This window comes from Xiphias gladius, chromosome 14, assembly GCF_016859285.1.
Source record: "Xiphias gladius isolate SHS-SW01 ecotype Sanya breed wild chromosome 14, ASM1685928v1, whole genome shotgun sequence".
Lineage (NCBI taxonomy): Eukaryota > Metazoa > Chordata > Actinopteri > Istiophoriformes > Xiphiidae > Xiphias > Xiphias gladius.
Window position 1 is genome coordinate 15,287,649 of NC_053413.1, and position 20,782 is coordinate 15,308,430.

The window sequence follows — 20,782 nt, forward strand, 5'->3', positions numbered from 1 at the left end:
ATTCATTTGATTGACGATTTGAATTCAATTGAACTTGAAGACACAGTTTTAACTTTATTTAATGTCTGAGATATTACTAATTGTAATTCTGTCATTACAGAATGATGCTGTAACAAGCCAGGACTTGATCAGCCGAAAGATCAAAGAATACAACATGATGAGGTATACAGGACTCCACATTACCACCCGGGACTCATCCACAGCACTCAACCACATATCCACCCAGTTTAATTATATGCCAACCTAATATTGATATTTGTTTATATGTGTGTTTTTTACAATTTGTGTGGATCAGTGCACCCAACAGCAGATCTGAACCTTCCCCAAAAACCTCCCGCCAGTCCCTTAGCATCAAACAAGCCTTCCTGGGAGGTAAAACAGATGGCAAGATCCACAGTCCCCATTCACCTAAAACAGGAGAGGAGCGGAGGGCGCTGAAAGGTAGACACCAGCTCCTTTTGGTGTTGTTGGAGGTCATTTTTAATCTGGCCTTGCTAATTAATATATGTATATGTACGTGCCTTGTCAGATGACTCCAGTCCACCGAGGGACAGAGGTGCTTGGAAAATTGGTATTGCGGGGATCATGAGGAAGCCCTTTGAAAAAAAGACCCCAGCTGGGGTCACGTTCGGGGTGCGGCTTGATGACTGTCCACCTGCACAGACTAACAGGGTGAGACTCCATCCCTGTTTATGTATCTTAGAACAAATGCTATGTATTTTATTATTCAGATAATATGAGTACCATGTTGCTTCCAAACCCATGAAATACTGATTTTTACATCAAGTTGTCAGCCACAGTAGTGGTCAATTCCTGATAGGGTAGCTCACTTTGACTATAGGAGACAGTGTTGTGTATGACACATAACTGCATGCAAATCAGCGCTTATTCACAGCATCTAGGTTTCTGTTCAAATTTCAGATTTGACACGGTTAATGATTTGTCATATCTAATGTCTTCCTGCTGTGTGCTGTGCAGTTTGTTCCTCTGATCGTTGAGGTGTGCTGTAAGGTTGTGGAGGAGCGAGGACTGGAGTACACAGGGATCTACAGGGTCCCTGGGAACAATGCTGCCATCTCCAGCATGCAGGAGGAGCTCAACAGCAAAGGGATGGCTGACATTGACATCCAGGAAGATGTGAGTGACTGACAGTTGGGTTGCACAGTACAGTGCACCACTTTACTGACTGACAACATCTTAAAGCAGTGATGGATTTCTACTGTAAAGACTATTTTAACATAATGATGTCACAATCTTTTACTTCTCTCCAGAAATGGCGGGACCTTAACGTCATCAGTAGTTTACTAAAGTCCTTTTTCCGAAAACTTCCAGAACCCCTGTTTACAAATGGTAGGATCTTTTTGTTGTAAAATGATTACAAATCAAAATTCCCAAACAAAGACCACAGAATCCTTGGATTGGTGTCATTATTTTAAAAAATTTGTTCTATTCAACAGAAAAGTATGCTGATTTCATAGATGCCAACAGAACAGAAGACTCAGTGGAGAGATTAAAGGAGCTTAAGAGGCTGGTGAGGAAAACTCAAATATGAGAAGCATTTATTTAAATAGCATTACACTTGGGCACACCATTAACTCTGAAACCCTGTTCATTATTGTCAATTCTTGCAGATCCATGAATTACCTGATTATCACTATGAAACTCTGAAATTCCTTTGTGCTCACCTCAAGAGGGTTTCTGACAACTGTGAAAAGAACAAGGTATGATAGTTAACAGGATCCGTCAGGGTAAATGTCATTACTCAACACCCTCCACTCCCGTGTAAATCCAGTATCCTTTTGAGGATTATTTAATTAAATCTGATTTGTTTTAACCTCATCTGTTTAGATGGAGCCTCGTAACCTGGCGATAGTGTTTGGTCCTACGTTGGTCAGAACCTCTGAGGACAACATGACTAACATGGTCAATCACATGCCGGACCAGTGCAAGATAGTTGAGAACCTTATCCAGCAATATGACTGGTTCTTCACTGATAACGGTGATGAGGACCCTGTTGTATGTGGCAGTTCATTTTCTTCTATTTTCTTTTCTATGTTTAGAAATATAGATACTTAATCTTTGGGTGTTTATTTTATACATATGGGTATTTAAAGCTGCACTATTCAAAATTTTTGTATGAACAATGGTTCAAATGACTGTGTAATGTGAAAGGCGTCGCTCTTTTTTGTTAACACACAGAGAACTACCACCAACTCTGGATAGTCCAAAGCATTTTAGCATCGTTGAGCTCATTTTTTTAGATTCCCATCTTACAACTTAACTGTTTTGGTTTCCTCTTACCTCCCTTCTTCTCAGTGACAAACTCTGATAAACCCACTATACGCTACCTACCCAGCACCAAATGGCAGACACACATTTAACAACTACATTTAAACAGCCAGATATTTCCCTCCCTCATAATAGAGCTAAATCATTAAATTAACTCTTTCAGTTTATCAGTTAATGCAGCTTTAAATAGAATGCAAATCGTGGCTTATTTGTGGTTATTCCCTTTTTTTCCCCCGTTTATGCATTGTGTTCAGTCATTTATCTTCTTTCTGGTCTCTGTTATTCCCTCCATGTGTGTCTCCAGACCACAGCTGAGCAGGAAAGCACAGTGCAGTCTCAGCCTGTGCCCAATATCGACCACCTGCTCTCCAACATTGGACGGACCGCATCATCACCGGGCGAAGTCTCAGGTAACTCACCAGAATTTTTCTCTCAGGACTCATTGCTCCACCGTCACCACAGCAGATATTTTACAATGACAGCAATACTGTATTTCATTATTATTATTACAGCAGATTAAAGTGACAAAGATGTGTTGTATAGAATTATTTACTTACTCATTTAAGATTAAATGTTAGCTGTGTTTCAGTTGTTCATGCTAAGATGAGGAGCATCATACCTGTATTCCTTAATTTTAAATGCTTTGAGCAAAAACAAGTCTACCAAATTTTATTTGTTTCTGTTAAAGCAAGCTTTTTCGGTAATTTTTCAATCAATGCATTTTAACCGTTGGAAAATTGTTGAAAAATACCTTGCAGTATGTTGAACCTTTTTTTTATTACTTTATCTATTTTTCGATAAAAGTCTGTTTTATTTTGATGTTGATGTTTTTTTTGCCCAAAGAGATAAAATTGTCATAAAGTTGTTTTTTTTTGTTCATTTCTTTGCTTTACTCTTTATTTTCTCCTGCTCAAGTCATTTTTTCTCCCTGCTTTACCTGTGTTGAGAAGACAACTTCTTTTCTTTCAGTTCTCTTCTTCCCCTCCTCCTCGTCTCTCACATAATCCCGGCATGTTCTTTCCCAAAGAAAATCTAACAATCAAAAAGAAGCGATGGAAGTTTTAACCCTTCTGACCTCTGCCCTTCTGTGTGTAGTGTGTTGTTTTTCTCCCTTATCCCTGTCCAGCACTCACACATTACCCAATCTTGACACAGGCCAAGTGGGCGGCGTCTATCACTCGATGATGTCACTGATGGACTCTGTTTTGTCAGTGATGGACAGCTGGGACTGTAGGAAGAAGGACGAATGTTGTGCCCAGTGTAGCTGCCTAGTCTGCAGAAACCCGCAGCTCTTTTAAATTTTGGCGAAAGGAGGAAAAAAAGATAAAAAAGAAAGAAAGAGAAGTCGATGTTTGTCATTTTTCCTGTGGTGTGCACGTCTCATATTTAAACCAATACCCTAAATTGAGGGGATACAGAGCAATGCTGCTGTACTTTCTCTGAAAGCCCTTCTGCTGTCTCTTGTTGTCTCTTAAGCTGATCGCAAGGACAAGTAGCATGGTACGGTCAAACTCAGGTTCTCTCCCGGTCATGTGGCATAATGTGTCATGATGTCTGAGGGTGGGGTCGTAGTGGTGGGACTGAGCTGGATGTTCCCCAGCACACACAACAGCAAACCCACACATAAAAACACGTCCCAGACCTATAAGTATGTAGTGACTGATGCAGAGGCACACATAGCAGTGGACGGGGGCTCCAAGCAGGTAGCTGTAGTAGTATTTGCGGCGGGTAGTTTTTTAGTTTCAGGTTTCTCCTCTTGTGTCTTTTTGTTTTATTTGTTGTCTGTGATGTCCTTATTTCAAAAATATTGGTTGTCACTCACCATTAAAAGCATCACATTGTCAACGACAGACAAACCTAACCCCTACTGTTACATAATGTATAACACCTAAATCACTAACATGTCCCTTACAGACTCCCTAACCAACCCAGAGATATACACTGATACAGATTTTGAGCCTAAATTAGATCATCAATAGCCCATTTCCACTGCGGGAACGCTTTCAGGAGCCCAGGAACCATAACAGGAACTTCAGGAATTTTACCTGCGATTCGACCAAAGGAGCCACTGACTAAATTTAGGTTCTTTTCTCCAAAAAAGGCCCCGTTCTAAGAGCAGTACTTTGTGATGGCCCTGGAAAAATCAGTGCAAGTTTCCAATGCTGAATATTGCAGATTGGTAAACCTTGCAGCTCGAATATATAAATAGACATAAATATATAGCCATAAAACTTTCAGCAGATCGTTTACTTTCAAAACAGGTGGTTTGGAGTTTTCAGTCTTTTTCTTCATCTCTGCAGGTCTCCTCATCTGTCCATTACATCCATCAGTAAATACAAAGAACATCACAATGACTCTCTTGTTTCCTCATGTGTAAAAAATGTCATATTGTAATTCGTCATCCATTTGATTTGCTTAATCTTCACAGTTCTTCAGATGCTTTGGAAAAGCAAACACAAGTGCTCAAAGGGGACTTCGAGTTGCTGAATTTAGTTCCTGTGGTTCCATAGTTCCTGGAACTATTTGGTCGAAAAGGGCTATTAGTCTGCTTATTTTTATTACCTGCAGTTTTTTTTCTGTTGAATAGTGAGAAAAGAACGTTTTTTGAACTCTTTGTTTTGCCTTTTATGTTGCTGAGAATGACGGGCTACATGTAAAAGGGCACCACAGGAGTTTATCTAGCTTGGAGTAAGAGCAATCTGTCTGTTATACTAAGGCTTGCCTGCGCCAACTGTATCTACCACAACACACTCACTGATCTGTTCAGCTCAGGCCCCTCTCAGTCTCTCAGTCAGTCATCACTCCCTCTCCTCTGTGACGTCTTTTGAGTTGGGAAATAATGCCTTCAGCTGGTTGATGGCTACATGTGATGCTCTGTGACTGGCGTGTTTGTCCATTATGTGCCATCGTCCCATCGATACATGAGCATGAGCTGCTTTTTGTGTCTTGGTTTACTGTTGGGTTTTCACTTCCTTTCCTCTCATCCCTTATGTCAGGCCCTGTTCTGCTGCTTATACTGCTTAGTGTGGTTACTCGTCCTCCTGCTTCTCTCTCTCTCTCTCTGTGTCTCTCTGTGTCTGTGAGCCGGAAAAAGTCATCTGCCTTCATCAAGCTGCTCTCATTATACTCATCATGTCTGTCAGTTTCACACTGAACAAACTTTTAATCTGCCTCTTCTCTTTATCTTGACTATTTTCAGCAAGTCACAGAGGTGGCAGACTTTTACTAATGATTCTTTTCTCTTTAATGCAGATTCAGCATGTAGTGACTCCTCCAAATCAAAGGTAATGTCCTCGTCATGTTTCATTTTCTTTCACATAAATCCTTCTTTCCTCCATCTTTTTTTTTTATTATTCTATCTTGCATTGATGAGTCTTTTTTTTTTTTAAAGCTGTTTTGGTTCTGTTTTAGCAGGGCTTGTGGGGGTCAGGAAAGGATCAGTGTAGCAAAGAGATGCTGCGCTCCTCCTTCTTTGCCAGCCGTAAACGTAAGAAGCCCAAGGACAAAGCTCATCCCAGCAGTTCAGATGACGACCTGGACACTGTGTTCCCCAAGAAGGAGCTCCCGGAGGAGTGCCAGCAGCAGCCTCTCTGGTCCCCAGACAGCCGGACTGAGGAGGAGGGGGAGACGGATGAAACCAGTGAGAAAGAGAAGCACAGAAACAGCTCAGAGGAACAGCTTGACAAAACCAACAGGAAAGAGTCTCTCTCCAGCAGCCTGATGTCGCAGCCCTCTCCCTCCTTGCCTCCAGAACACATTTCCTCCACCTGTCAAACTGGCTCCCCTTATGCCTCACCCTCACATTCCCCAAACCTCAGCTACCGTATGCCCATGGTGCACCAGTCCTCTCTGTCAGACCCGCACTCCAACTACGACGACACAGTATCTGACCTTGGTACAATGAATAGCACCAGCTCTCAGGCTTCAGTACCCAGAACGAGGCGCGGCAGGACGATGGCTCTGGGGCCAGAGGCAGGCCCCAGTGGGCTTGGAGCAGAGGTTTGTTCAATCACTTCCGACTACTCAACCACCTCCTCCATGACGTTCCTAACTGGAGCTGAGTTCAGCACCCTCAGTCCTGAAGTGCAGTCTGTGGCCGAAAGCCGGGGTGGAGATGAAGCAGATGACGAGAGAAGTGAGCTCATCAGCGAAGGAAGGCCAATGGAGACAGACAGCGAGAGCGACCTGTCTGTGTTTACTGTCGGGAAAGCTGATCAGAGAGAACTGCAACAACCTCCACGACCACTCCCCTCCCACAGACTAATCGAATGTGATACACTCTCCAGAAAGAAAGCTGCCCAACAGAAAGCCGACAGCGAGTCTTCGCTAGATGGAGCTCGGAGCGATAAAGATTCCAACAGACTGTCACGTGTTCTGGGGTCAGTTAAAGGCCGTTCAACTGGCAGCCTCAGCTCCTCGTCTCGTAGTGAGCTGGATAAAGTGGAGCCTGCATGGAAGCTGAAGATCACTGACCGACTGAAGGTGCGTCTGCGGATGTCTGTGGATGACATGTTTGGTGTTGGCAGCCAGAGGAGCCGGTCCCCAGATGGCCGCAGTAAGAAGAAGAACATCAGACGCAGACACACTATGGGCGGTCAGAGGGACTTTGCAGAGCTGTCTGTTTTGGGAGACTGGCCGCAGCAGATTGGCATTGGATCAGGGTCTCGGTCAGAGCTGTCAGCTGTGGACAGGCTGAAGCCTAAGTGCAGCTCTCAGGACTTCTCCATCGGGGACTGGATTGCCCGTGAGCGCCACCGCACCAGCAATCCTGAGGTCAGCCTGGACTTTCCTGAACAGCAGGGTGGACTGTGCAGCCCAAACTCCCAAAACCTCGGAGCCTCATCCTCTTCTGAACTCCCACATCGCCCAGCGGAGGTGTTGAATGGGGACGTCCTCCAGAGTAAAAATCTGAGCCTTTCGGCCACCGCTCATCCACATAAACTCACCAGTTCCCAGGTGGTCCATTCACGATTCTATCAGTACCTGTGAGAAGTGTTGGACGTGCGTGACTGTATGTTCTTCGTCTGTGCGCTGTGTACGTACTTGGGATTCTGTCAGTATAATGTCTGTTGTGTGACCAAAGTTAGTGAATGAGCATGTTGTACAAAAAAAATTCTGCTGTGTGTGTCTGTAAGTGGTGTGTGTATGCTTGTGAAAAAGAGAATTACTGCACACAGGGATCGTTGATCTTGCTGATGTATAAGGCATGGAACAAAATGTTGTTTATACCTTCTTTTTTTTTTTTTTAATGACTTTGGGATGGGTCAGCAGCAAGACTTCCTCCCTCCCAATACAAATCCCTGTTATGCTGAAGATTGAGAGGACCTGTTGCTCATGAAACAATGAGCCAATGAAGTATGTTCAAGGAAGTGTGAACACTCGGAGTTAAGATTGTTTTAAAGGTTTAGCTAAGTGGCTTTAAGGATGAACTGACTTTTAGGATGAATAGAAAGTAGTAAAGTACAGATTTTTAGTCTTGCAGAGAAACTATTTTTTTGTAAAGAAAGTTACCATGTTCAAAGTCAGTGAGTCTATCAGTAACCAAATGAAGAATGTACAGACATGCTTGCTGTAATACTGACTAAAAGCTTTAGATGCTTGTGTTTAATTCTAAAGTGTACATAGCCCTATTTTTCTGTGTACTTGAATTGTGTTTTTGGTACAGCCTGTGTGTGGACTGCTTACAAGCTCTCTGCTGTCAAAGGGGCCTTTTCAAAGGTACAAAGGTGACAAGGAGACTCTGGAGTTGTGCACATGGAAAAAGAGATGTTATTCATCCTAGCTATGTGGTTTAAAGAGCAGTGAACAACATCCCTCTGATGCAAATGTTATGCTGTGTTTTAGTGTTTTTTGGTTCACACATCTGTCAGTGACTGGCAGTAGATTGCAAAGAGGAAGAAAAAGAATATGGGTAATCTAATCAGAAAAATCGTGTTTCTTCACAATAGGAAGTGCCTCACAATGAAATGTTAAGGGTGCCATATTGTCTTTGTTGAGATACACGAAGATGTTACTGTGAATGACATTTTTATTGTCCACTCTGTCATTCTACAAGTTATGTAACACAATGCCGAGCTTCCATTCCTTAGGCATTCCACTCTGGTCTTAACATGTTTTATACTTTTTTTTTTTCTTCCTTTTTTTCATTTTTTGATTTAAACAGAACTTGAATTTTAAATATTCCTTGTAAAATAAGTAACTTAAATGTATATATAAATGCAATGTTTTAGCTGCTTTACTTTACATTTCCATTAGATTGCAAGATAAAGTACAGTATTGTGAGATAATGGTCATGAGGCCTGTGCAGGTGTCGTGGGCAGTTGGGTACTTCTGTGGAGAGAGGACCCTGCAGCAGGAGACACTTCATTGAGCTGGACCCGTTAGTACCAATGCCGTGTTCCTCTGATAGCAAGAAGGGTGTGCACAGACTCCTGAAACACTGGAAATAAATTTTGTCAATGGCAGATTCTGATGTTTTTGCTTCCTCAAAAATCTTAGATAAAATGTGGACGCACAAGATACCAGTCACGTACTTTGTTGGTTTACACACTAAAGTGACAGTCGACAAACAATACATTTCAAAATGCTTTATATACAAGTTGCACATACAACATAAAGACTTAAAGAATATAAGATTTATACACTTTGTACATCAGCTGACTAGAAACCACTGACAATACTAACAGAAGTGACATGGGAAGAGAGCCAAGCCATTTAACACACAAGTCAAAGAAATTCACAAAATAATGAAAAATTCAGCATAGTTAACTCACCAGTATGCCAGTTTGGACGGTAAGTATCAAGAACTGTATTTGCAAACAAAATATACAGACAAAGTTATCTTGTATTCAGCTCTTTCCCAGTTGTGATAAATTGCACCACACCTTGCAACTTACTTTTTTTTTTTTTTTTTTTTTTTTTAAACACACCACTCACTTAATAACCATCTATCCTTTCAAGGAAATGAAATCACAATCTGTGTTTGAGTCGTCATCAGAATGCACAGTTCAGAAAAGGCCTACCCATTTTTACTCATTTTCAGTGTCATGTGGGCTCCTAACATGAACATTTCACCCACAGTAAGGCACAGTGACTGAAAGAATTCAATCCAGACACGAGGAGGGAAAATATGATTTCATACCATTTTTGTATAGACACTTTGTTCTGTTTTTTTTTATTTATTTTTTATTTATTTAATTTACAACAAGCTAAACATTGTGCCCTCGTTTTGTAAAGCAACTAAGGACTGATGCAGCAAGACATCCACTCAGACACAGTACTATTGCAAGACACTGAAAAGAGAAATTCTGAGAAACAAGTAGCAGTAATCATACTCATGAACACAATAATCAGCGAGTCGGTTGGCAAAGGTTATCTGAAACCGGCAGCCTTTCAAAAGTTAAATCTCAACATAATGAATTGATCTTGACAGGGATATTACCGCTGCAAAGCACTTGATTAATGTACCTGGTTTGGAGTGGAGACACCTTGCCTAATGGACATTAAGTAGATCCTTTCGTTGTCCACCAGAGGGAGTACTAGTCCATTTATTCCAATAGCAGACATGGCTATGGCTGTTCACATCTGAGATTTATTCACTGTCTTTCTGACAGGTTTCCTGGTCAGCACGAAGTGAGGAGAGGGGACACAGGCCAAGGCCCCTTTTGCACATGCAGGTGCTGCGCTTCGGAGTGGAGCTAAAATCTGATTGGACAGCAGGTGTTGTAGGTTGATTGGGTTAGAAAGATCTGTTGCATATTGTGCTGGCCGGGGGTGGAGGGTGGGGGGGCAACTTCTCAGAGGAGCAGGCTTAACTGTCATCCTCGTTCTCCTCCTGCTGGATGTCCGTCGGTACCTCCGGCACCCGGAAACACTCCTCAAAGAAGTTGACTAGAGACTGGCTCAGGTGCTGCTGTGTCCCGTCACTGTGCAAGAAGTGTCCTTCATCTGGGTAGATCTGTAGGTAAATATAGAGCAATGGATTCATATAATAGAGCTGCAACTAACAATTCTTTCATTATCAATTAATATATATATTTTTTAAATTTACTCGTAGTCTAAAAAATGTGAGAAAATAGGGCAATATTTTCTGCACCCTTTCAAATTGCTTTATTTGCCATCAATCCAAAATCCAAAGATATTCAATTTATAATAAATGAAAACAGAAAAATACAGCAACTTAAACAACTCGCAGGAAAAGTTCATATTTTTTCATTTTATCGTCAAACATTACTTTTCCACATGTATATCTACACACTGAGACTGAAAGTTCATTGACCTTTGAAACAGCAGTTGGCAAAACAATCTCACCACAAGGTGGTAATATATCAATGTTGTGTTCATAAATTGTTTTTGCTGCCCCCAAGTGGCCAAAAAAGTGTGTGATTTTTGTCCCCATCTCTTATGTTGGTGGGCGCTAGATTCCATTGCTCGGGAGTAGATTCCTTTTCCCCCCTTACCTTAACCTGACATCACGCTTCCCCGACCCGTAACCAGCTGTCTCTGCCTACGCCTGAGCGTTGGAATCTAATGTTTACCTTTTTTTATTGTACTCATGTTAGGAAGTGATCTATTCACAGTCAGTATGAAGATGGGGAACATTTACAGCAACCAAAAACCACCTCATTGTACAACTACCAGCAATTTCAGAAACTGCAGTTCACCTGTAGAGTGTAGTTGGCCTTCTCGCTGATTAAATGGTTGATGAATTTGGCCGTGTGCTGGAAGTGAACTTTTTCTGTGGTGGTGGTGGTGAAGACGAGATTGGAGAGACACGTTAGACACCGATCACAGTCAAATAATGTTTCACTCTCTATGTTCCTGAGAAAAAAATATATCCAACACTATGTCTGTTACCGTCGGCGGTTGGGTGAATTATCAAGTACTGTTTCTCCAGAAGCTGACCCGCTCTGTGTGCTAAATTTGCCATCTGAAGGAAAGAGGAAGTAAAAAAATCCACCATGTCATCAACACCCACTTAACGACCCTCTGCTCCATCCCTGTCAAATTCAGCAAAACACTGAACGATTTGGATAAAGTGACCGAAGTGTTGGAACTTTACCATATATACTCGGGAATCTGTCTTTAAGCCAAGGTATCGCTCCGAAAATGCAGATGCTGCGATTTGGAAGAGAAAAGAACACAGGGTTAGGAAGATCCGCTTCCTTCAGACACTGTCCCAAGATGTGTTTAAGACATCCACAAAAGAAGAATATCAAGAAAGTTATACCATATAGCTCAAAATCTGTGATGGGTGAGACTGCTGTTCCACATTTAAGCTGGGTAAACTCTTCAGAGCTCAATAGCATTGTGGCTAAATATCCTCCATAGGCCTGAGCAAAAGTAGAGGAGACAAAGAAACACGTCAAGAAGTCTAATTACACTCTGTGAAAATCATTTGCATGTAAGGCAGTTGCTGTATCTCTATGAAGGCATGCAGCTAACTGAAATCAAATTTACAGGTCCCCTCCGAGCATATGTTCTCCTTACCTTTCCATAAACTCCCATTCGATTCTTATCAATGTAAGGCTCTTTGGATATGAACCTGAAAATGAAAGAAAATTAGTTAAACTTAAAAACTGCTGGGCCCTTTGCTACAGTCGTGCTCACAGTTCTAGTAGAAGTCTGACCTGAGGGCCTCCAGCTGGTCCCTCTCCTCCAACTTTCCCAGCTTCCTCCTGACTTTGTGAAGAAGGTTGGTGCCCTGAAAGCCGCTGCCGTGGCCGTCAAAGCGGATCACGATGGTGCTAAAGCTACTGACCAGAACCGTGGCCCAGTCCACCTGGAACTGCTCCGTCACCATCTGCCCACCGGGCGTTCCGTCCCTGTGGAAAATATTGACAGGACGATGATTAACTTTAAAGAATGACTATTTTCTCAGAGAATAATACTATATGGATGGCTTGTTAAAAAGGGACTTTTTCAGCATGTTCAGTATTAAAACTGGTCAAATGGAGCCAAAATTAGAAAATTCACAATTAGAAAAAAGGTCACCGAGTCCGAATGACCAGAAAGAGTGGACAAAATAAGAGGAACACCTTGCAAATTAAATTTGTACACAGCAGAGTCCTATCTCAAATTTTATACTGTATTTTTTTTTATATAAATTTGAATATATTCTACCATTATATTGTAGTGCTGAAACAATTTGTGATTCCATTAATTCAGTAAAAGAAAATTAATTAGAAACTATTTTAGTGACTGATTAAAACATTTGTTTCTAGCTGCTAAAATGTAAGTTTTTGCTGCTTTTCTCTTTCTTAAAAAACACAACAATCAGTTATTAAATTAAAGGGGTACTCCACCAGTTTCACACATCAACATCCTTTTTGCACATCAATCCTGATGATATATTCAGGGTTGTCGTGGCCTGGGTTTGGAGACTACAGTTTCCTAACTGAAAGCCGGCATTACGAACTGGGGGCATGAAAGATGTGGGCAGCTACAAAGCAGGCAGGGTCTCACAAAGCCCTACTGAGTTGTATTATGGCAAATGTAGGCTCCGGCTTTTTGGGATTTTGACCCATATCAGGGACTAAAAGTCAGGACATCCCGACCTTTATGACTGTTCTGTTTTCAATACCACTCTTGCGAGACCCCAGATTTCGGGAAGTGAGATAGCAAATCTCTGGGGTACTCCTTTTAAACGACGACGAAAGTAATTGATGGTTGCAGTCATGTGTATCCATACTTACACCAGCAGCAGTAAGGGGTAATGGGCAGTATCTACGAATCCAGCTGGCTTCAGAATCTGCATTGTCAGAGCTACAACAGACAGGACGGGGAATAATGACAATCTTACGATACAAGGTGACTGACAGGTAATTTTGTATTTGGTAATTCAACATGAAAGGGGACACATACTGTAGTCGTCTATGGTGATGGTCTCATACTCCACCCTGGGCATCTGCATTTCGTTGTACGTGTTGTTCACTCGTTCATTCGTCTCCACGTCCAACACCTCTGCAGTGAAAGAAAGCAGGTCCCCTGTTTGAATCCCTCAATGACAAATCTATCAGTGAAAACATATTTGCCGTGAATCCTGTACAGATTATTATACATGGTGATGTGGAAGGACAAAACTACGGAGACAACACTCACTCTGTTTGTCCTCTGTGCTATAGATAGCCACACTTGGTATATCTGGGCCTATAAAGAACAATTCAGGAAAAAGCAATTAATTTGATAAGCATGAAGACACACTGAAGACACTGACAAAAGGCTTACACGCCTCCAACACACCAGTAATCGAGAGTCTGAAACACAACCCTTAAGACTTCAGAAACAGGCCCCTCAGACAACTCTACAGTTCATAATCTACTTCCATCCCATGAGGAAGCATCTTATTATTTCACAATTGAGCCATTCTCCGAAGAGCCAATTAATGAAGAAAGCCACTGGCACTTGTCCTCTCTGGAGTGAGCCCCCTAAACAAATCAGCTTCCATGGAAACTGTGTTGCTGTGCCCCAGTGTTGAAGCCACAAGTGTGAGGAGAAAAAAAAAAAAAGACAGAGTGTCTAAATCTAGGAAACAACAACACACTGCTAACCACTGGGCTGAGTCTCCTTTCAATTTATCAAGTGCTAAAAGCCACAAACTCTCCGCCAGCAGCTCAGCAGTACTGACATGACTCTTCTTGGCATGCTGTCAGACAAGACATTTATTTCTGCCGCTGATCAGAGGGATCCAGCAGTGGTTTGAGGTTATCTACTAATGTCCAGTTCGATATAAGCTCTCAACCTGACATGGAGCAGTAATTCAATTCCACTTTCCTCTGAACACGGCTCTCTGTGTCCCCTAGAACACGTCAATTCTCAGGAGTGCTGGAAGGGAGAACACTCTCAATCCGCCGTTATAAAAAAGAGCCTTGATTCAAGAGATTCAAGGTTGTCGACGCTCACCTTTACAGTTGAGTAAGAAGTACTGCATGTTGTGGCTGAATGAAACGTCCACATAGCTGCACTTGAACTCACAGGACAGGCAGCAGCGGTTGAATGGAGGGATTGTGTCAGCACTGTGGGATGGCACGGAGTGAGTATCATTATATACTTTGAAAAGCACTCATAGAAAACACTGAAGCACTTTTAACTTCCAATAAAACCCTACCTATATAAGTGCCGTCGTTTGGGGTCATCCTCTGTGCTCAGGAAGTATCTGAAAAACAGCCAAACATCATCATCAAATGTGAAAATGCCCTTGACTCTGCAGCGCTGGTTGGAAAATGTGTAAAAAGATCCAAACGTCTTACATGAGGTTCCTTTCATGATTGTAGGCCAAGATGCTGGTGATGTCCCAGTCTCCAGAGGTCAGGGACTGAAGTATGTCTGTGCTAGTGTTAGGCTTGGCGAGAATAACACAGGGGCCCACTAAACACTTTGTACCAAGCCTCAAAGGAAAAACATTATGAGGATAATTTTGCGATTACCTACCATGGAAGTGGACATAGAGATGTGGAAAAACTTTCCTCTCCCACCCTGAGGTATTGCTCGGGTGAAGAAGAACTTGTGTCCGTCGTGGGAAAAGAGTGGCACTTCGTTCTGCCGAGAGGGGAGAAAAAACACAACACCTGTATGTGTATATATGACCTTTGTGTCCAAAACATGCCTGCCAGGCTTTTTGCGTCCCCAGTTATTTACTTGTTCAAGCTCAGACACACAGAGCAAATGCAGTCTGTTTATTTTAATGGACTGCTACGCTACGCGGCAACAGGGCAGCAGTGTTTTGATCACGTACCTGTCTGTGCAACCAGCTCTCACTCTCATCCTCGTGTTTCTGGAAATAATAACAGGGTATGAGTTGAAAGCTTTTCTGAGTCCAACAAACGATAGGAAAAAGGATAAATCTGTCAGCATTCTTCAATTCTGTTATTGTCAACAAATCAAATGAAGAGAACTAAAAAACAAGAGTGTGTTAGTCCATTTCTACCTACTTACTGACTTTCATAACCTGTGAGTGGCATTCAGCCCTAATCCCATTCGTTCCGACTGAAGAAGTGAGTCTTAAAACAAAAGTTTGACATTTTGATAAATATGTTTATTCACTTTCCGGCAGGGAATTTGATGAGAAGATCAATACCCTATATCTGTCTGTTAAGCGGGGGGTTATGTGCCGGACTATTTCACGGACAGTATGAGAGTGGTATCAATCTTCTCATCTACCTCTTCACCACAAAGCGACTAAGAGGAGTTCACCAAATGCTGAACAATTCCCAAAAAACAACACGTAGCAAAAATATACTAAGCTAAATAATTTCCTAAAACAGCTGATCACTGTAGTTTTAGCAAACATTACACAAACAGCACCAAATAGTGCAGTTGTCAGGGACTATTTCTTATCAGATTTTCAAACTGCAGATTTGGTGAGCTACTCAGTATTTGCAGCAGCAGAACAGTGCATGTAGGTTTGACTAAATGAACTACAATGCCTACGTTCATCAGAATGAAGGAACATATCAGCCCAGTGCAAAAATGTGGCTCACCAATGTGTTTTTAATAGTATTTTGATAACAACAGACATCTATGGCACACAGGAATAAGCTGTATCAGGCTACTAACGCAATACTTGATAGTAGGATAAATTCATTGTTGGTTTTGGTCTTTTCATGGGATTTGTTGACAGAAAGAAAAACCCAGAATATCACCAGATCCATCCTTCACCGAACACTAAATGCACAGTGGCAGCATATTTCACACTTTGCTCAATGTTTCACCTTAATGCAGACCCCAGTCGTAGCCTCACACAGTGTCAGGATAGAGTTGTTCTGGGCCCTGTTCAGCCAGTTAACAGCCAGTTTGGTGCTGGTGGCCCATTTCACCATGGTGATATAATAGTCCCTCCTGGAAAACCAGTAGGCGGGAACACATCACCACCACTGACAACCTCTGTCTCGGCTGCCCTGAGAAAATGCTCCAGGGCTATTTTTGGCGCTTCAGTAAGGCAGGACTGCCACTCACCCTATTCGGGGGTCATCAGGTTTCTTCATCACCACTGTGTGCAGGGGACCATTGAGACTCACCACAGACAAGTGCACTACCGGGTTTTCCTCCCCAGCCTGCAAGGGCCAAGAAGAAATTAGATAGGTCAGACTGGATATCAGTTTAAGACAGTGAGGAATTGTCTTTCTGTTGTCTTCTGAGATAAAACAAGCGTTATAAAAGTCTTCTGCGTACAGTGGTAGAATGTAACTAAGGACATCTACTTAAGTACAGTAATTAAGTGCAGTTTTGAGGTACTTGTACTTAGATCTTATGATCATTTATACTTGTATTCCGCTATAGACTTTTATAGATTAAACTACCTAGCAGCATATAAAGTTGTTAAAATTAGCCCCACCTTGACAACATTAAAACGCTGCTGTCCATGAATCAGTAATATTCCAATAATGCATACCATATATGATAACTCTACCACTCTGAATGGAACCATTTTGCAAAATTAGTACTTTTACTTTTGATAATTAAAGTACATTTTGCTGCCAATACTTCCGGACTTTTACTTAAGAAAGATTTTAAATGCAGAATTTCCACTTGTAATTGATTTTTGCGGTGTTGCTACTTTTACTTAAGCCATTCTTCCACCACTTTCTGTGGAAAATAACATCAAAATGATAGAATCAAACGAAGAATGGGACTGACATTGCGGCTGAATTCAACCTGCCTTTGGATAGTGATACTCCAGGTTGGCAGGGTACGGCGTTCCTGTGAAAAATGGGACTTCCATCTTGGGCACCAGCGAGTCATTAATGGTCAGGTAGGCCAGGCGCAGCCCGTCTGGAGACCACCAGTGGGCAATTTGGGTCTGCAGGATCTCCTCTGACACACAAAACAACCAGATAATACACCCACTATGAGGAATGCATGAAACTGAAGATCAGAACACATTTCGAATAAGTTGTGTATTTTACTGTCTTTTCCACCTGTTTCTTCTTTTCCTGTTTATTTCTATATTGTGTAAGCTGGTGCACCGAAGGAACACAATTTGGTTCCCCTGTGGGCTGAGTACTGTATATGGAGAGAATGACAAGTTCTACCTTGACCCTGGCCTAATGTTGTCAGACTTACTGTGGGGGTATATCCCAAAGTTATTCTGGAAAAAAGATAGTCAAATTCATGTAGAAATCCATTTAAAAATCTAATGTTTGGCCCTATAGGCTACAACAGTGCCAATTCACTACAATGCACTGCTTCAGATAAAAAGTTTGCTTTGCTCTGTCTGCTGCGTTTCTATTAGTTGGTGTTTATGTACTTAATATTCTGACACAGATAAAGATACTTCCAATATGTCTCCATTTGAACAGACACTAGTTTCCTTTTTGCAGCCTGTGTGATTTATGATACCCAATCCCTGTACTGTCACTGCGGAAAAATAAATCACTTACTCATACTAAAGTTTGACAGTTTGAAATCCAAACACATGAGACCAGGAGCTGGGTTTTAAAGAAACTATTTTGATGTAGATTTAATTAACTTATACTCTTTAAGGTTTCAGTGGTGGTGGTTATAAACAAAATCTTGAAATATTCCTTGTGAATTTAAAACTGGGCTTTGATCAAATGACACGCGTCCTGTAACTGAGGGAGCTGACATTTTGGAAGAAACCAAGACCAAATGTGCAGAAACACCTCAAAAACTTCCTCAAAAGAAAAACTGGATTATTTTAAAAGGCTTTGCTTTGCATTTCCCTCACTGATTATTTCTGTTTTTGCATCAGTTTCCTGATGAGTCATCCAGCAGGGGGCAGAAGAACTCTATGAAAAACACAAACATGCGAGTAACCGTACCTGTGCATGTGGCCAAAATGATCAGCTCAACCTTGATGGGAACTTTTGTCATCAGTGATCATGTCAGGCAACTTAATAGTGAATTAAGAAGGTGAAGTATGTTATGTTATCATGGAGTGGGCACAGAACACGATCCTTCAATATTTCTTTGATAAGTATTCTAGCGTATTTTATCCATTTTTTTATACAGAAGGTCGGAGCATTTGGCACATTGTTTCTCTAAAGATGCTGCCTTTGTTGACATTGACATCAACCCCAGGATACGCGCTGAATCTGCAGTTCTGTCCTCACACATCCACTGTGACGATTGGCTGTGAGGTTGATGTGACACAATCTCCGCTGCCAGGTGCAAACACACAGCATGGGAGGGACCACATGCACAGACCAAAACCTTCAGAGCTTCATACTGTTTGTACAGATGACTGTACACAGTAATACTACACATTGTATTTGTATGAGGGCTCTTCTCATCTCTTCCATATTTTATATATATATATATATATATATGTGTGTGTGTGTGTGTGTGTGTGTGTGTGTGTGTATGTGTGTATAAAATGTTCTATTTGATGCAGTGGTGCAACTATAAAAATGCCACGATTTGTTTGAATATTTCATTCAATATAGTATGATCTACTGTAACGTTAATGAACTCTGAAACAAGCAGATTCTAAATGTATATACTGTACAGCATTTTTTAAAATGAAATGTGTGGATGCAGACACTACTTTACCTCTTTAAAACAGACCGCTACCAATACTATGACAGGAACGAAGTTTAAAGTTGATAGTCTCTCACTCAAGGATGAGCATATTTGACTGTGAAACACTAAATACCTGAGAGAAAAGAGGCAGCCTCACCTTGAACCATATTCCCACAACTTCTGCCAAACCTATCTCACCAGAACAACACAGTCCATACTGTGAGCACTGTAAGCAACATGTGTAAAAGCTGTATGCTACATGACCTCCGTTTTTGTGAGACAGTCTGTTATCCACTGATAAATCCATGAAACATAGTGAGAAAATATAGCAAGGCAAATCTTTCTTTGGCATTGAAAATGGATTACTTCTTTCATGTCATGTTCTGTGTCTACAACAAAGAAATAATCCCATTAATGGAAAACCAATTAGAGCCGACCCTGAAGCAGTTCATGCACTGTAACAGAAATTCTCTCATAATAACAGGCATTTTGCAATTACATTATACAATTACACTGCAATTATTATCCCAAACCACCCTCCGAATAAATCTAAAATTAATAAAATATAAATGCCAAAAATAGAAGTCTACATGTACTAAACAAAACACAAATTAACTTTATATAAATGACTGCACACTCGAAATACTAGTCTAAAATATGGCAGTGCATCCGTAAACAAAGGCATATTCAAGTGGTATGTAATTGGAATGTCTGTTTCACAAATGCAGTAAAATGTCTCATATTAACTTACAAGCTTACTGGCGTTTGAACATCTGCTGAGTGAGATTACAGCACTGCAGACATGAATTAATTAAAACTGCCTGAACACAAAGACAAGCTATGGGAAGTCTAGTGAAGGAGGGGCACTGAAACGTAGCCAGCTGCGCTCTTCCAAATGTAAACATGTACACAAACACCCACCATATCTCAAGGAGAGGGGGAAGTGGAGGGCAGGTCTCACAAGACTGGATTAAAATGGTCCTCAAATTTAGTTGGTTAAATACGCTATATGTCCAAAAGCTTGTGGACACCTCTGACCAACGGTAAACACATAGTGGTGTGTATTGGGACTGTTTTAAATGGTTTGGTTTCGGCACGATAATTTCAGTTAAACCTGCTGTAATCCATATTTTTATTTTAACAATGGATCACGTGACTTTTTTTATGGGAAAGGTGTCCCACGGAGAATTATCACCCGATTCTGCAGTTCCCCACAGCTCTATGATGCGTTGTAGCGTCTTTCAGCTCATTGTTTTGGTTTTCAGGAATACAAATTTACTCTTTCAATTGCTTTTAATGCTCTTCTGTACTATAAAAATGCTCTAAAACAACAAATTGTAGGCTACCTGCTCTGCACAAAATAGCCGGCAGTCTTGGTAGGTGGGTGAAGTTTAACAGAGCTAAAAGAAGAGTGAATATTGGACTTACAGTAAGTAGGTGGCAGGAAACATGACCCCAAATAAATTTTAATCTTGCTCTATGTCAGTGGGATATATAAATACACAACTGTTTGATAATACATTCACCATATTAACTCGAAAGGTGACAATATTAATGTAATTTTACAGCTTTCCGCTGTGGAAAAGGCCCTCGTCTGTTTCAACATGACAATGCTCCTGTACAAAAAGCAAGGTCCGAACGGTTTTTCCCAGTTTGGTGTGGAAGAACGTGACTGGTCTGCACAGACCTCTGACCTAAACCCCATTCAGCACCTTTGTTGGCCTTATCGCCCAACATCAGTTTCCAACCTCACTAATGCTCCTGTTGCTGAATGGGGGCAAATCCCTGTAGCCAGCGTCCAAGTTCTCGTAGAAAGCGTTCCCAGAAGAGGCGAGGCTTTTATAGCAGCATATTAATGCCCATGGTTTTGAAATGAGATGATCAATAATCACATGAAAGCCTTATGCTCAGGTGTCCACATACTTTTTGACGGTTTAATGTATTTTTAGACATTTGGTCCAATGTTACTCACTTCCTTCATCTTGGTTAATTCTGAAAGTGACAGAAATCTATA

At 41.4% G+C, this 20,782-nt stretch overlaps 2 protein-coding genes across 5 annotated transcripts in view; one reads left to right on the forward strand and one right to left on the reverse strand.

The window, feature by feature from the left end:
- The window catches only part of arhgap21b (Rho GTPase activating protein 21b), a 37,383-nt gene extending 28,638 nt beyond the window's left edge, over window positions 1–8,745 (forward strand). For 3 of the 4 annotated variants that reach the window (XM_040143356.1, XM_040143355.1, XM_040143358.1), the window contains 11 exons: window positions 101–162; window positions 296–441; window positions 530–672; window positions 979–1,137; window positions 1,272–1,350; window positions 1,458–1,531; window positions 1,632–1,721; window positions 1,849–2,016; window positions 2,594–2,699; window positions 5,542–5,573; window positions 5,701–8,745. In XM_040143356.1, the coding sequence (XP_039999290.1) occupies window positions 101–162; window positions 296–441; window positions 530–672; window positions 979–1,137; window positions 1,272–1,350; window positions 1,458–1,531; window positions 1,632–1,721; window positions 1,849–2,016; window positions 2,594–2,699; window positions 5,542–5,573; window positions 5,701–7,278 (2,637 nt within the window). In that variant the 3' untranslated portion in view covers window positions 7,279–8,745. The remainder of the gene's footprint in view (window positions 1–100; window positions 163–295; window positions 442–529; window positions 673–978; window positions 1,138–1,271; window positions 1,351–1,457; window positions 1,532–1,631; window positions 1,722–1,848; window positions 2,017–2,593; window positions 2,700–5,541; window positions 5,574–5,700) is intronic. The other variant, XM_040143357.1, reaches the window with a different exon arrangement.
- A 1,354-nt stretch (window positions 8,746–10,099) lies between these two features.
- Window positions 10,100–20,782, reverse strand: part of dpp6b (dipeptidyl-peptidase 6b) — a 60,202-nt gene continuing 49,519 nt past the window's right edge. The window contains exons 9-26 of the mRNA XM_040143950.1: window positions 16,946–17,100; window positions 16,243–16,340; window positions 15,999–16,125; window positions 15,023–15,061; window positions 14,719–14,826; window positions 14,538–14,629; window positions 14,396–14,443; window positions 14,191–14,303; window positions 13,390–13,437; window positions 13,153–13,251; window positions 12,984–13,053; window positions 11,919–12,113; window positions 11,779–11,833; window positions 11,519–11,621; window positions 11,351–11,406; window positions 11,146–11,218; window positions 10,953–11,026; window positions 10,100–10,246 (exon numbers count right to left, since the gene is read on the reverse strand). Coding sequence (XP_039999884.1) covers window positions 10,100–10,246; window positions 10,953–11,026; window positions 11,146–11,218; window positions 11,351–11,406; window positions 11,519–11,621; window positions 11,779–11,833; window positions 11,919–12,113; window positions 12,984–13,053; window positions 13,153–13,251; window positions 13,390–13,437; window positions 14,191–14,303; window positions 14,396–14,443; window positions 14,538–14,629; window positions 14,719–14,826; window positions 15,023–15,061; window positions 15,999–16,125; window positions 16,243–16,340; window positions 16,946–17,100 — 1,700 coding nt within the window. The remainder of the gene's footprint in view (window positions 10,247–10,952; window positions 11,027–11,145; window positions 11,219–11,350; window positions 11,407–11,518; window positions 11,622–11,778; window positions 11,834–11,918; window positions 12,114–12,983; window positions 13,054–13,152; window positions 13,252–13,389; window positions 13,438–14,190; window positions 14,304–14,395; window positions 14,444–14,537; window positions 14,630–14,718; window positions 14,827–15,022; window positions 15,062–15,998; window positions 16,126–16,242; window positions 16,341–16,945; window positions 17,101–20,782) is intronic.